General features: G+C 40.3%; 1 protein-coding gene across 3 annotated transcripts in view; it reads right to left on the minus strand.

Moving 5' to 3' along the window:
* The window catches only part of ARHGAP19 (Rho GTPase activating protein 19), a 66,693-nt gene extending 57,142 nt beyond the window's left edge, over window positions 1-9,551 (minus strand). For all 3 annotated transcript variants that reach the window (XR_005081632.2, XM_037138929.2, XM_037138930.2), the window contains exon 1: window positions 9,481-9,551. Coding sequence is in view for 2 of the 3 variants with exons in the window: in XM_037138929.2 (XP_036994824.2) it covers window positions 9,481-9,536 (56 nt within the window). In the remaining variant the exon portion in view is untranslated. The remainder of the gene's footprint in view (window positions 1-9,480) is intronic.
* Window positions 9,552-15,433: the final 5,882 nt, after the last annotated feature.

The following is a 15,433-nucleotide window of genomic DNA, read 5'->3' on the forward strand; positions in this document are numbered from 1 at the left end:
GCTCTCACACACACTCCGAACTGAGGACTGAACCCTCAACCCGGGCATGTGCTCTGACCAGGAATGGAGCCAGAGACCTTTCTGTTTGTGGAAAGGCATTCAACCCACTGAGCTACACACCAGTCAGACCTAGACTTTTTTTTTTCAGCCAAGAAAGTATGGGTGTATTAGTTGAGGAAACAGCACCAAGCCCAGAGTCACACGTAAGCTAGTGCTCAAAGACCTGGCTCCCCGCTGGCTTCCAGAGTATGGGTTATGGGGAAAATCATTAATTGTGGTGGCTAATGAAGTTGGGGTCAAGGACTGTACTGATTGTGGGGGCCAGGGTAGGGAGTGGTTCATGCATACAGACTTTTACAAGCTTACATGTGTTTTGGTGCAAACTTAACCACAAATTACTTTTTTGTCCTCTCTGATTTCTTTCTGTCCCTCCTCATTCACTAAGATCTTACACACCACCTCATACTTTTCTATAATTAGACTTAGGAAGTGCTAAACAAAAGGAAGCTTTGAACATGGAGATAAGATGATTCTTCACATGTACCAGTTACCGATTTATTCCCTCTTACCCATCATTGCTTACTCTGCAAAAATGGAACCAGAGCCTTTAAATAGACTTCCTTTTCCAGCTGGCACAATATTAAGCATTATAACAGAGGACACTGAAGAGACACTGCAGGAGAAAGGGCCTTTCCTGTCTGGGCCCAGGGTGCCCCTCTAGGCAAGCTCCTGCTGTGTGCACAGCCGCCCCAGCACCGGCCCTGGCAGCACAGGCAGCTTCTCCAGTGATGGACTCCTTCCTGCGGTATACAAGTCAGCAGCACCCACAAGGCAGTAGCTTCCCAAAGCTCCACAAGGCAGTAGCTTCCCAAAGCTCCTCTCTATAAACAACTTTCCCCAGTGCCCTAAAGGGTGAATTTCTAGCAGATTCCACAATGTGAATTTCCAGTAAGTTCCATCACAGCAACTTCTCTGCCATTCAAGGATCCAAGGCCATGCCTTCTCTAACAAGGTCCAGATCTCTACCCTAGGGGGCTTCTTCCTTACACAGACTATCTCACCCCTTAGAATTATAGCTGATTCTTTTTACCAGTTTATTAAGGTATAATTGACAAACAAAATGGTAAGGTATTTAAAGTGCTTCATCTTAAAAATAATAATAATAATAACCTAATCAAATGTGATGTCTTTCCCAAAGATAAAATGTGCTAGCAATGTGGCATATATAGCTGTCATATTCCTCATGCAAATTACCAAATTTGCATAAAGCAATTGGCTTCTCCTGAGTCTGAATGGAGTCGGTCTCCCCAAAGAGATCTAACAGACACAATAATTCTTGACTTCCAATTAAAACAAGAAAAGTGTATGGGAAAACATATTTGCCAATGATACCTCAGACAAGGATTTAATCTCCAAAATATACAAACAACTCACACGACTCCTCTCTAAGAAGACAAGCAACCCAATTTAAAAGTGGGCAAAGGACTTGAACAAACACTTCTCCAAGGAGAACATACAGAGGATCCAGAGACATATGAAAAGATGCTCAATATTGCTAGCTATCAGAGAGATGCAAATTAAAACCACAATGAGATACCACTTTACACCGGTTAAAATGGCCATCATAAACAAAGCAACAAACAAGTGTTGGAGAGGTTGTGGAGAAAAGGGGACCCTAGTTCACTACTGGTGGAATTGCAGACTGGTACAACTACTATGGAAAACAGTATGAAATTTTCTAAGAAAACTAAAAATGGATCTGCCTTTTGACCCAACAATTCCACTGCTGGGATTATATCCTAAGAACCCTGAAACACCAATCCAAAAGAACCTATGCACCCCAGTTCATAGCAGCATAATTTACAGTAGCCAAGTGTTGGAAGCAACCTAGGTGCCCATCAGTAAATGAATGAATCCAAAAATTATGGTACATTTACACAATGAAGTTCTCTGCAGCAGAAAGAAAGAAGGAGCTCCTACCCTTTGCAACAGCTTGGATGGAACTGGAAAGCATTATGCTGAGTGAAATAAGCCAGGCATTGAAAGACAAATACCATATGATCTCGCCTTTAACAGGAAGCTTAACAACAAAACAATCAAGCAAGCAAAATATGACCAAAGACACTGAAATACAGAAAAGGGGGACAGCGACTAGAGGGGAGAGAATTTCAAGGGAAAAGGGGAAGGGTTTACAGGAATAAGTATAAAGGACACATGGACAAAAACTAAGGGGGATGGAAATGTGCGGAAGGTGGGGAGCACTAGGAGGGTGGGAGGGAGGGAGGGAGGAACACTTTTACTCCATCCCAATGGTAGTAAAAGACAGAAAACTGTACTTGAACAATTAAAATAAATAAATTAAAAAAAAAAAAAAAAACAAGAAAAGCCCTGACTGGTGTGGCTTAGTGGGTCAGGTATCACCCCACAAAGTGAAAGGTCACCACTTCAATTCCAGTCACAGCACACATCTCATCTGGGTGTAGGTTCAATCCTTGGTCGGACAGCATGCGAGAGGCAACCGATAAGATGATTCTCTCCCTCGTCGATGTTTCCCTCTTTCTCCCTACCTTCCTCTCTCTCTAAAAATAAAGAAATAAAATCTTTTAAAAAATAGAAAAAGAAAAGATTGCCAGTCTCTGAAGAACTTCCACACAACCAACTGGCAAACTCCCTTACCTTTTTTTTCCTCTTTTTTTGGTTTTCTTTTGTGGGGGTTTCTTTAAAATCATTATTCTACCCACTCTGTTCAGTATCTGATTCATTTGGTTCTAAATACATTTCACCCTCTGAAAAAAGGATATGTGGTCATCATTAATTTCAAGATCTCATCCTATCAGGTGATAGTGGCTCTGCAACCAAAAGTTAAGGGGCAAAGAAAGGTGAGCCACTTACCAGTTTATGCAGATTAATTTTATAACTCTATTTCCTTTTCTCCCCCTCCACCAAAACTAGCCTTATCTACAAATGATCAAATTTGCTAAGTCAGATAATTGATAAAAATATAAAACATAAAAGATATAGATTCAAGAAAGACCCCTGAAATAGCTACTCCTAACTACTCATCAGATAGAATTTGACAGCGGAAATACATAACTGGACTCAGATATTTAAACCATATTTTCCCACTTAACTTGTTTATGTGAGAACAGAAAGGCCTTCCTAAGATCAACAAAGGTTCCATCTACCAGTTTTCTTGAAGTGCCACATTGCTGTCTTATTATAGAAAGAACAATATAACTAAAACGTCTTCAGGAAGTCATATGTTTAGTCACCAATATTCCATATTCTAAGGTGTATGGAAATTAAACTAGCAAGATACAAGACCATTTCCGCATCTTCAGGCAACTTCCTTATTCCAAAACATTTCCAAAATGGGATGCAAGCACACTGTAGTCTTCACCTAAGCTTCCTGCTGCTCCTAAGATCCAGGAGAAGCCTTGGGCCCCCATACTTTGACACCGCTAGCATATTAACGTCACCAATTTTTCACAACTGATAACTACCACAGCTTGCTCCGACTCCCCCACCCCACATGTTCCTATTTGCTTTTTCTGATTCACGGTGGGGTTTTTCCCCCGTAAATATTGAGGTTAAAAAGTTTGTGACTCTTTGTTATCAATTTCCTCTCTTCATCTAATAATAGCACTTTCTTTTTATGTCTCTTTTCCAAATTCAAAAATTTCCCAATTCAAAAAATAGTGAGCTGTATTTTCCTACTGCCAATTTTGTGGGGAGGTGGCAATATTTTGCTTTCTACTTTAGCTTTTTCCTCTCTTTGACCAGTAGTAGTCTCAATATTTTTATGCTACTATTGGCAGCGTGGATGACTTCTGTTTGTAAATTTCCCTTTAGTATAATCCATTTAAGAGTAACTTGAAGGTATAATAAATGAAGTAAGTTCATTTTTAAAACATCATTCTAGCTGACAATGGTCAGAAATAGGGGAAACGGAGTGTTTATCATCAATAGGTCAAAATATAACCTGGAAATCTGTTGGGGAACCTCTGCCCACAGACCACCACCTCCCGTAAACCACGAATGAGAATACCATATTTTTCAGACCATGAGACGCACCTAGGTTTTAGAGAAAAACAGGAAAAAAAAATTTGAAGCAAAAAACGTGGTAAAATATTTAATAACATAAATAACATAATATTTCACCAATATTATGTGTCACCCCACCAAGTGTAAACAGACCTCAACAACAGCATTAACAACCACTATTCCTCCCAAATTAGGGGGGGAGGAGGGGCGTGTCTTATAGTCCGAAAATACGATAAGTCTACCAAGACATGATCTGCTTGGGGAGGAATGGTAGCCGATCTCTCAGAGAAGGACCTTGAGCCTGTTCCTCAGTGGGCTTTTATTGGGTTCAATTTGCACAGGAATACAGGTAAAGCTCATCAGTAATTGTCAGGCAGTAATGAACATTCAAAAAACTAGGAAGGCTTATTCTGAGTCAGGGTCAGTAAGCTAAAGGGCCAGGAAACTTTGGAAACTCATTTCAGGCTTGGACCCTTATCAGAAAATTGAGGATAGTCTTAGCAAAGCAGCTGCACAGGATTTTATGCATTCTTTCCAGGTCCTGATTGCCCTGGGGGACCTCCTGTTCCTGCCTGCCCAGGGCTACACTGCATTGTTTCAGGCTTAAGTCAGATGGGGGAAGTAAGGCAGCTGAGAGATTAGGAAACTTCTTACAGACAGAATGAGGACTCAGGCTATGTCAAAGCTGAGGGGTGAGGGTCCATCACCCCCTTTTTCTATGGCCCCCCAAGTCCTTCCCTGATGGCCCCATCATGACCATGCCTGTCTTAGGTCATCTCTCCCTTGAAGAATCTTACCTATCTTTGGCTAACCAGTCATCTGCCCAGGGCCAAGCAGGATGAAGTAAAGGGGGCAGAGGCAGTGCCCCTGCCAGGTAAATAAGCTCTGTCTCCCTTAGTGCCTTATGGTCCCAAGGTCTTTTTACTCAGCTTTAGCCATGGTGGATTACAGCTTCTGAAACCAGGCAGGGAGGTTCTCAACAGAAATCTTTATAGACAGAACAATTTTTCTTATTTAATTCTTTGATTAAAACAATTTAAAGCATTTCTACTTATTAAAAACAGGCTTAAAATAATGAGGAAATAGAAAGCTAGACAGTTCTAAACAATGGTCACATATTCAATATACAAATATGAATGCACATCATAGTCAACGTTACTGTAATCATCAATATTGTCATAATAACTTGTATGGTAACAGATGATTACTAGACTTATTGTAGTGATCACGAAGTAAGGCATATAAATGTTGAATCACTATGTTGTATACCTGAAACTAATATAAAATTGTATGTCAACTATATTTGAATAAAAAATATGAGAATATGTATTATCTTGCATAAATCAGACAAGTCTTTTCTCTTCTTTATGGAATACAAAGGACCACAACATCAGAAAGGTTAATACCTGAAGGGCAAACAAGAATTTGTATGGTATTTATTACCACAAAGTAATATTTTATATCTTAGAAATGATAAAGACTATTATTCATTACTAACCACCTACAGAACTGGAAATATGAATAATAATATATGTGTCCTGACCTCAAAAAGCCTTACAGAAACCTAACTTGTCTTTTACAATATGGAATTGATAAAATGGTTTCAGGTTAAGATAAGATTCCATGAACACCTATTGATCATGTAACTAATACTATCACCAAAATTTAATTCAGTTGGCAATAACCTTTCAGAATACAAACTATTTCTGCTACAGAATAGTATTTTATCTTCAGGTTTTCATCACAATTCAAGATTTTACAACAGGATGAGGGATTATCTAAGCAAATTTATTGATCACCTCTATGGTTTCTGGGCTAAAAATGGTCGACCATTTATAGGTAGCTCCAAAAGTGAAATACCCTTCCCTATATTTAAAATTATTTTTAAAGATATTATTGATTTATTTTTAGAGAGAGGGGAAGGGAGGGGGAAAGAGGGGGAGAGAAACATCAATGTGTGAGAGAAACATTGACTGAGTGGTTGCCTCTGTCGCACCCGCAGCTAGGGCCTGGCCCGCAACCCAGGCATGTGCCCTTATGAGGAATCGAACCAGCAATGGGACAACACCCAACCCGAAGAGGCACACCAGTCAAGGCCCCTATAAAATTTGTAATAACACATTCAACCACTCCCATATCAGCTAGGGAAGGAGCTTGGTGCCCACTCATAAACCCAGCTTCCCAAGGCTTGGAATCCCTAATTCTGAGGCCTACTCAGTATAACCAGTACAAAGAGACACTAAACTAAAGAGTTAACCAATTTACACTGACACAATTTATATAAGATTCCTCTACTGTAGCGATCTTCAACAGGTGCGCCACAGTGACGCAAGAATTTTTAAAACATGCAACACCTGACTATTAAGTCAGGGGCAGTGACTTCTTTTCCATTAAATTGTCCAAATTAAGAAATGACGGCAGCCAAAACAACAGCTGTCCAGTGTGAATGCCCTGACTTGAACCATAAATATATAGGTTCATATATCAGAGTTGCATCTTATTGGTCATGTCACATAATAAGGTTGTGTCTGATTAGTTAACTCTTGGTACCAGAAACCCTTATATATAAATATAGGCACCTGGATTTTTTAAAAGTCACTTTGGAACCCTGGCCAAGTAACTCAATTGGTTAGACAGTCATCCCGATACATCAAGGTTTCAGGTTAAATCTCAGGTCAGGCCACATACAAGAATCAACCAATTAATGCATAACTTAGTGGAAGAATAAATCAATCTTTCTTTTTCTTTCTCTCTCACTCTCTCCCCCTCCTTTCCTCTCTCTAAAAAAAAAAAATCAATACATTAAAAGTCACTTTGGAGCAAAAACGATAGGTGTTACTAATTTTCTTTTTGTAAATCAATCAAATTACACCAATTTTTTTGTCAGATCAGCAAAAAGTGTTTTTTGGTGTGCCACAGAATTTTAGTAATTGGTATATGTGTGCCATGAGACGAAAAAGGCTGAAAATTGCCGCTCTACTGAATTCTAATATACAGGGTCCGGCAGAAGTAAGGTCTGAATATGGATGGTAGGGTAACAATATGGGTATGACAAGTTACCGTTTTAATTTGAACATTTCACCTCAAATGTCATATGGTGTGCTTGAGTGTGATACTGTTATGTTACAGCATTATGATTTTGTACTAAAAAAGGGGTGTTAGTTATGCCAGACCCTATATATGTAATCAATTAAGACAACTAAGATCTCAAAGCTGGGCCAAGACCAACTGAAAGTTCCTTCTCAGAAATGCTGAATTTCAGTGTGATGGCTTAGAAGAATATGCTCTGTAGAAATAATGATTTTCTAAACTGCAGATCTCTATAATCTGTTCTTTTAGTTGCTCTAGGAAATAGAAAATCTATCAAGTATTGAATGGCTACCTGCAAGGCTCAGTGCTAAGCACTTTAAAGGACTTGTCTAATTTAATCCTGACATTTTCTGGAATAGACATCATTACTTCCATTCACAGATTAAAAAAATGAAGCTGAAAGAGGTTTAAAAATTGTCCCAAGTATTCTATTCTTTTTGGTGCTATTGTAGATGGGATTATTTCCCTAGGGTCCTTTTCACATATTTCATTGTTTGTGTATAGAAATGCAATGATTTTTGTATGTCAATTTGCATACTACAACTTTATTATTTATAACAAGTTTTTTGTTAAAATTTTTAGGATTTTTCTATATATAAGAATATGTCTGCAAACAGATTACTTTATTTATTCCTTTCATATTTAAATGCCTTTGGTTTTTTTTCTTGCCTAATTGCTCTGGCTAGGATTTCCGGCCCTACGCTAAGAAGTGGCAAGGGTGGGCTTTCATGCCTTGTTCTTGATCACAGCGAGATATTACTTCACACCTGTCAAGATACTATTATCGAAAAAGGGAGGAAAAGACACATGTTAGTGAGGACGTGGAGAAACTGGAACTTTTGTACACTGTTGATGGGATGTGGGTGCTATGGCAAATAGTATGGAGCATCCTCAAAAAATTGAAAATAGCACTATCATACAATCCAGCAATCCCACCTCTGGGTATTTACCCAAAAGTATTAAAATCGGGATCATGAAGAGTAATTGGCATTCCCATGTTCACTGAGCACAATTAAGAATAGCCAAGCCCTGAACCGTGGCTCAGTTGGTTGGACATGAACCAAAAGCAAAAGGTCGCCAGTTTGATTGCCTGTCAGGGCAAGAAGCAGCCAGCCAATTGATATTTCACCTATCAGTGTTTCTCTCCCTCTTTTTCTCTCTCCCTTCCCCTCTCTCTAAAAATAAATAAATAATTTTTTTTTTTAAAAAAAGGCCCTGACCAGTGTAGCTCAGTTGGTTGGCCATCATCCTGCAAAGCAAAAGGTCACCAGTTTGATTCCAGTCAAGGCACATGTCTGGGTTGTGGGCCAGGTCCCCAGTCACAGAATGTACAAGAAGCAACCAATGGATATTTCTCCCTCACACTGATGTTCCTCTCTTTCTTTCTCCCTCTCTTCCCTTCTTTCTAAAATAAATAAATTAATATTAAAAAAAAAACCACTAGCCAAGATGTAGAAACAGTCTAAATGTCCATGGACAGATGGATGAATGAATAAACAAAATGTAGTAAATACAAATAATATTACTCGGCTTTCAAAAGAAAATTCTGCACATGTGAAAACATCATGCTAAGTCAATAAGCCAATTACAGAAAGACAAGTACTACCTGATACTATGTATAGGAGGTATCTAAAATACTCAAAGTCATAGAATTAAAATGAGTGGAAAAATAGTTGCCAGGGGCTGGAAAGATCGGGAAATGGGGAATTACTAACAGATAAAAAGTTTCTGTTAAACAAGATGAATAAGCTCTTGAGATTTGCTATACAACATTGTACCTGTCAACAATACTGTATTGTACACCTGAAAATTCACTGAGTGGACAGATCTCTTGTTAAGTGTTCTTACCACAATAAAATAAATTCTTATTCTTAAAAAAACTGGCCTAAGGATTCAAAAGCATTTCTCACCGACACCCAAACCTTCGCTCTGCTCTGACTTAACCACATATACTGACTCTGCGCCCAGCAAAAAGTACCGAGAGTTCTCTCCCAGAGCTGTGTGACGTTGGGGAATTCACTTAACAGTGCTGGGTTTGAGATTCCTCCCAATCAAGATGGGTCTCAGCGCAAACGCAGGCAGGCAGGCAGTGCTGCCATCACCAACTGGTCGGTTTGTGCCGCGGATGGACCTCCAACGGGCCGCAAGGCCAAGCGGTTTGCCCAGCGCCTAAAGCACAGCGCCGCGCGGGACCACTGAGCCTCAGTCCCAGCAGACGCGAAACATAGTGGGAGGATGGCACAGTGTCCGGCTCTGTTAGGTCACCATGACCCAAAGAAAAGGCGTCAGTACGGCCAGCCCACGGACTCGTTTCCTAGGCAGCTGGACTAAAAACTCGGCTCATACCTCCGACCAGATTCGCGAGCTGGCACCTCCCCTTCACTGTGCGTCTGGGTCGCCATCTTAGTCAGCAAACTTCTTTCACCGCCCCCCACGTTAGGCCCCGCCCCCACACCTCTGGATTGGCTAAGGTGATTCCCCTTCTTCCATACGATTGGATAACTTGACCAAGTAGAACAGTTTCTTTATATTACTGGTCTATTCAAATCACTAACCGTCATTGGTCTCCTCCTGCCCTGGCGGAATTGAGACAGGTTGGGGCTGGGGAAGAGACCCAACCGGAACGCCTGCCAGGAGTTGCAGTTTCTCATTTTGAGTAATCCTTCGGGCTGCACCGACGTTTTGGTTCAAGTCAGATATTGGTAGCCTACGCTCGAATTTTGTCTTGATGTGTAAATCTCAGAATTACAAAACTGTCGTATTTAAAAGTCATTCTCAAAAATGCACGATTTCGTTTTCTGTCTTTACACAGAGAGAGCAGCCTAGAAGGGTAGGTACAGAGTGGAAACCAAGAAGTATTTATTATTACATTTAGTTCACAACCTTCTCTCTGCAGATAGTCACAGAGCGTAGCAGCAGGTCACTTATGCTTCATTCAACCCGCTCCCTTGTGTCTTCCCAGAAAACCCACAATGTTTGCATCCCAAGTTTGAATCATGGAACCAGAACCGGCAAAACTTTGTCCCTGGCTGAGCTTTAATCCTCAGTGGTAGAAATAACCATAATTATGCTTGCCCCCCTGCCTCAAGGGCTTCTAGTGAAGATTAACTGGGGTAACAGATATGAAACATTGTAAACTTAAAGCATTATCTTTTTTCTGTATTCTTTTTTTATGCTGGATTTTTCTAGGGATATTATTTCTATTGCGCCTTCTGACATCTTTGACCTGAAGTTCTCCCAGCACTCTCCTTCTCTTTCACTAAGCTCTGCCCACATGTTTCAGTTTCTCAACAAACCCTGCCTCAGAGCCTTTGCCAGTGTTGGTTGTAGTGGCTGACCCAATTTTTACTCAATTATCTTTCAGATATCAGCTTAAATGCCGCTAGTTCAGATGCCTTCCATGATCCTCCCTCGTATAAATCAGTTCCCCTGCTAAACTTTCTCATAGCACTCTATATTCTTCCTTCATAGTTCTTATCACAATTTATAATTACATAGTTATTGTGTGATCATTTGTTTCACGTGGAGCTTCCCAACTAGACTTTCTGCCACAAGTGGACAGAGACTACGTCCATTTCGCTCTCCATGACCTCTCGCACATAGCAACCTTTCAAGAGTTATCTTTTGAACAAAGTTGGGTTGGGGAGGGTTTGCCTTTTTTATTTTTTAATTACAATTGACATTCAATATTATTTTATATTAGTTTCCAGTGTACAAATAGTTAGACAATTATATAATTTATGAAGTGATCCCCCTGATAATTCTAGCACACTTGGTACCATACATAGTTATTACAATATTTTTTTACTATATTCCCTATAGTAAAAAAATTCCCTATGGCCCTGGCTGGTGTAGCTCAGTGGATTGAGCACGGGCCTGCGAACCAGACAATCGCAGTTCGATTCCCAGTCAGGGCACATACCTGGGTTGCAGGCCGGTTCCCTGCAGGCCAGCTCCCAGCAGGGGATGCATGAAAGGCAACCATACATTGATGTTTCTCTCCCTCTCTCCTTCCCTTCCCCTCTAAAGATAAATAAATAAAAATCTTAAAAAAAAAAATTCCCTATGTACTTTACATCCCCATGATCTTGTGACCAAATTCACAAACAAATCCGTAGACTATATTATCCAAACCAAAAACTGAATCACATGTTCTAATAGATTATTTCAATTGATAATTCATATTAAAATTTGATAAAAGTATCAAATACTGGAAACTATATTTTATTAACCAATGTCACCCCAATCAATTCAATAAAAAAGAAAAGAAAAAAATGATAAATATATCAAATAAAATTGCACCTAGTTTTATGTTTAACAAATTGTTTTTGTTGAGCAAATACATGAACAGAAATACTAAATTCAACAAACATATATCAGTGAAATTTTTTATTGAATACCAAACAGCCTTGGAAAATCCAGCCTCATAATTTACATATCTATGTAATTTACATGTGTGTAATTTACATACACACGCACACACACACAAAGCAGGGGACCAAAGACTCAAATTCTGCTCTTTCCTCAAAGTATAAACAGGGTTTTCTCCCTGCCCCACGACACCCAGCAGATCAATTGATTGACTAATTGAATGAAATTGATTCTTTCACTCAGAGGAAATATTCAAAACTTTAAAGTATTACCACTATGACTAGGAAGACCACCACACAACTATATTTCTAGTTCATCTGTTCTGATGCCATATGAGGGGGGACCCAGAAAAAAATGGAATTTATTTATTAAAAAATTGTGTTTATTCTTATATGTTTAAACTTCAGTCACCTTCAAAATACTCTCCATTTTAGACAATACACCCAATCGAGACAGTTTTTCCACTGCTCAAAACAGGGTTTGAACTCACCGATTCTGATGCCCTTTAGTGCTTCTGCCATTTTTTGTTTCACCTCTTCCACATCAGGAAAACATTTCCCTTTGGGGACTCTTTTCATCAGGGAAACAAAAAAAGTCACTCTGGTCAAAATATGAGGTAGGTGATTAGGGAGGCTGGGGCACAGGGGTCATGCTGTTTGGGGTCAAAAACTGCTGAACACTCAATGCGATGTGGGCCAATGCATCTGTAAGTCACCCATCATGAAACAGGCAAGTGCCTTGAAAGAATCTTCAAAAAATATTCACTGCAGCTGAACACAGCCTCTCACAACACCAGCTTGCACACTGATATGAAAGGGTTCCTAGAACACTCACCGAGCAGAGAGGCCTATACTACAAGGGGCCTGCCATCCACAAGATAATGCCAGAGTTTTTTTGGGTCCCCCCTCATATTTAGCGTTTGGGGTAATATAGTACAGTAGTTAACATCAGGGGCTGTGGAGTTAATGAGCCTAGGTTCAAATCCTGGCCCCATCACTTCTAGCTATGTGATCCCAGGCAAGTTACTTAACTTTCTGATTTCACTTCGTTTTCTGTAGAATCAGGATAGTATAACTCTCAAAGGGGGATTAGGAAGATTAAACGAGATAATCTCTGAAAAGCTGCTTAGCAACAGAGTCTGGCACATTCCAAGACTAGATAAATGTTCCGGTTATATGATAAATATCAAGAATGCTGAACACCTGCCCTGGCCAGTGTGACTCAGTTGGAGTAGCGACCTGTAACCTAAACAACATGAGTTTGCTTCCTGGTCCGAGCACACGCCTTAGGCTGTGGGGTCAACCGCCAGTCTGAGCATATCCAGGAGGCAACTGATTCATGTTTCCCTTCCTCCCTTCCTCTTTCCCTTCCTTTCTAAAAGTGGTAGGAAAAAATGTCCTCAGGTAAGGATAAAAAATAAAGACTGCTAAACTCCCTTCTCACATAAGGCTTCTATCTCCATCGCTGTGTGGTAAGGACACTACATTACCCTTGCCGTTACAGTTTAATCAGTTACTCTGGAGAGGGGACTGTTTCTCCCCAAAACCGACAGTTGTCCTGTGACTTCTGATTAAAAGCAAGTAACATTGCTGAGTGCTCTCAAATCACACACCCACCCCAGCTGACAAACCCTCACACTCTGGGTCTGCAAGGGTGTCTCGGCTCCCCTGAAATCATCCTTACTCCGACTGGGTACTGTTTGTCAGCCTGGTGATAAGCATGGTTGTATAGAAGGAATTCATGCAAGTTCAGAAACTCATCTTGTTTCCAACTACCTGGCTGAACAAAAGGTCACAGAAAAGTGGCCCCTGCCCCGGAGGAGTTTATAATAGACTCAGGAGACAAAGTGAACACACGTAAGTCACATAGTGTCTTACGTGTGTTCTAAACAGAAGACAGTTTAGACTTGTGGAGGGCTAAGTACCTCAGTGGAGATCGGACTCCCAAAAATTCAGAGGGGCGGAGAAGGGAAGAAGGGCCCGGGCTTTCAGGGATGGTTTAAGAGTCAAGGCATGGGTTTGAGTGGGCCGCAAATGTCACTGCACGTCCATCTACCTACCGAAACAGACTTCAAGCTTTGGGGGCAGAAGGAGTGATCTAATCATCTTTGGGTTTCCAGGCCCTATCCTCAATGGAAGGGGGGGGCGGGTAGACGGGGAGGAAGCTGGGAGAGAAGTAGAAGAAGGAACAACATGAAAGAGAAAGACAGAAAAGGAGGATCTGTCCCTGACCCTCACCCCAACATCACGCTCTCCAAACCTCCACCTCTAACCACACACCCCAACGATGCAAGTGACTTGCAGTCCGGATGAATTGTTCTGTTTTCCACTTTTTTTCTTGCTGTTTCCTCTGCTTCAATTCAAACAGGATATTTTGATGCCCACATCAAAATATAAAATTATCACATGCACAGCGAACATTTCTGAGCCTTGCATTCAGACTGATTAGGAATGTGGTGAGGGTGCCTACTGAACACTTTTTTAAACAAGACTAAAAATTTAATGGCTCATTTTCTTGTCAAAATGGCCAATAACCCCACCAAAATATCACTTCCTCACGTGTGATATCCACTTCCCCTTTCTTTGCCAGCTAAATTCTGTTTGTTATGATAAAGTCTTTGAAACCACCTCTTCAATGGCTTTCTCATCATCTGTTTATATTTAGGTATATGCTCACTTCAGCAGCATATATATGGAGATTAGAGACATCCTGCCTTTTGCAACAGCATGGATGGACCTGGAGATTATTATGTTAAGTGAAATAAGCCAGGAGGTGAAAGACGAATACCATATGATCTCACTTACATGTGGAATCTAATGAACAAAATAGAAACAGAGGTGTGGACATATAGAACAGACTGACAGCTGTCAGGGTGGGTGTCGGGGAACTAGATGAAAGAAGGCGAAGGAATTAACCAAAGAACATATATGCATAACTCATAGACATTGACAACAGTGCGGTGATGGCCAGAGGGAAGGGGGTGCAGAGAGGAGGGGGCTGGGTGGAGGTGGGCAAAGGAGTGTAAAATGGGGATATCCGCAATAGTGACAACAGTAAAAACAGAGAAAAAATATAAAAAATAAAATAAATGATTACAGATGGGAAAAAAGAAAAAATATTTAGCTTTTTTCTGTTTGTATTGTTTAATTACACAAGTAATACACAAAGGCATTTTCCTTGTAAAAAAAATTTCACCTGACCAGCATAGCTCAGCTGGTTGAATGTTGTCCTGCAAAGTGAAAGGTCGCCAGTTTGATTCCCAGTCAGGGCACAGTTCTGAGGCGCAGGCCAGTCCCCAGCTGGGGGTACGCAAGAGGCAACTGATCGATGTTTCTCTCCCACGTCGTCATTTCTCTTCCTTTGCCTCTCTCTAAAATAAATAAATATAATCTTTTTTTTAAATTTCACATACAGGTAAAATCTTTCTCATCTACCACCCCCCCGTTGTAGTTCTAGAAGCCACTATTTTCAATTTGATACGCGTCCTTCCAAGTCATTTTCTCTACAACACACTTATTCAACAAATATTTATTGAGAGCTTACTGTGTGCCAGGCACTGTTCTAGGCCTGGAGATACAGGCATAAGCAAAACAAAGTCCCTCTCTTATAGCATTACGTTCTAATGATACCACATGTATACCTAAATAAGTACTTTGTTTTTCTTTATTTTTAGATTAAATGGTGACACACTATACATATTATCTTATACACGGGTCCTAGTGATCTTTCTGTGTCAGAACACAGCCATCATTCTTTTGAATTGCTGTGTAGTGTTCCACATGACAGATGTTCCCTGGTTTATTTAATCCATCCCCTCCAGTTGCACATCTAGGTTTATGTCAACCTGGCTTGCAATCACTGGAAACTGACCTTGACTAACAGCAAGTAGATTTGTTGGAAGAATACCAGGTTAAAGAACTGGCAGAAA

This window comes from Artibeus jamaicensis, unplaced genomic scaffold (genome assembly GCF_021234435.1).
Source record: "Artibeus jamaicensis isolate MK-2021 breed Jamaican fruit bat unplaced genomic scaffold, CSHL_Jam_final contig_252, whole genome shotgun sequence".
Classification (NCBI taxonomy): domain Eukaryota; kingdom Metazoa; phylum Chordata; class Mammalia; order Chiroptera; family Phyllostomidae; genus Artibeus; species Artibeus jamaicensis.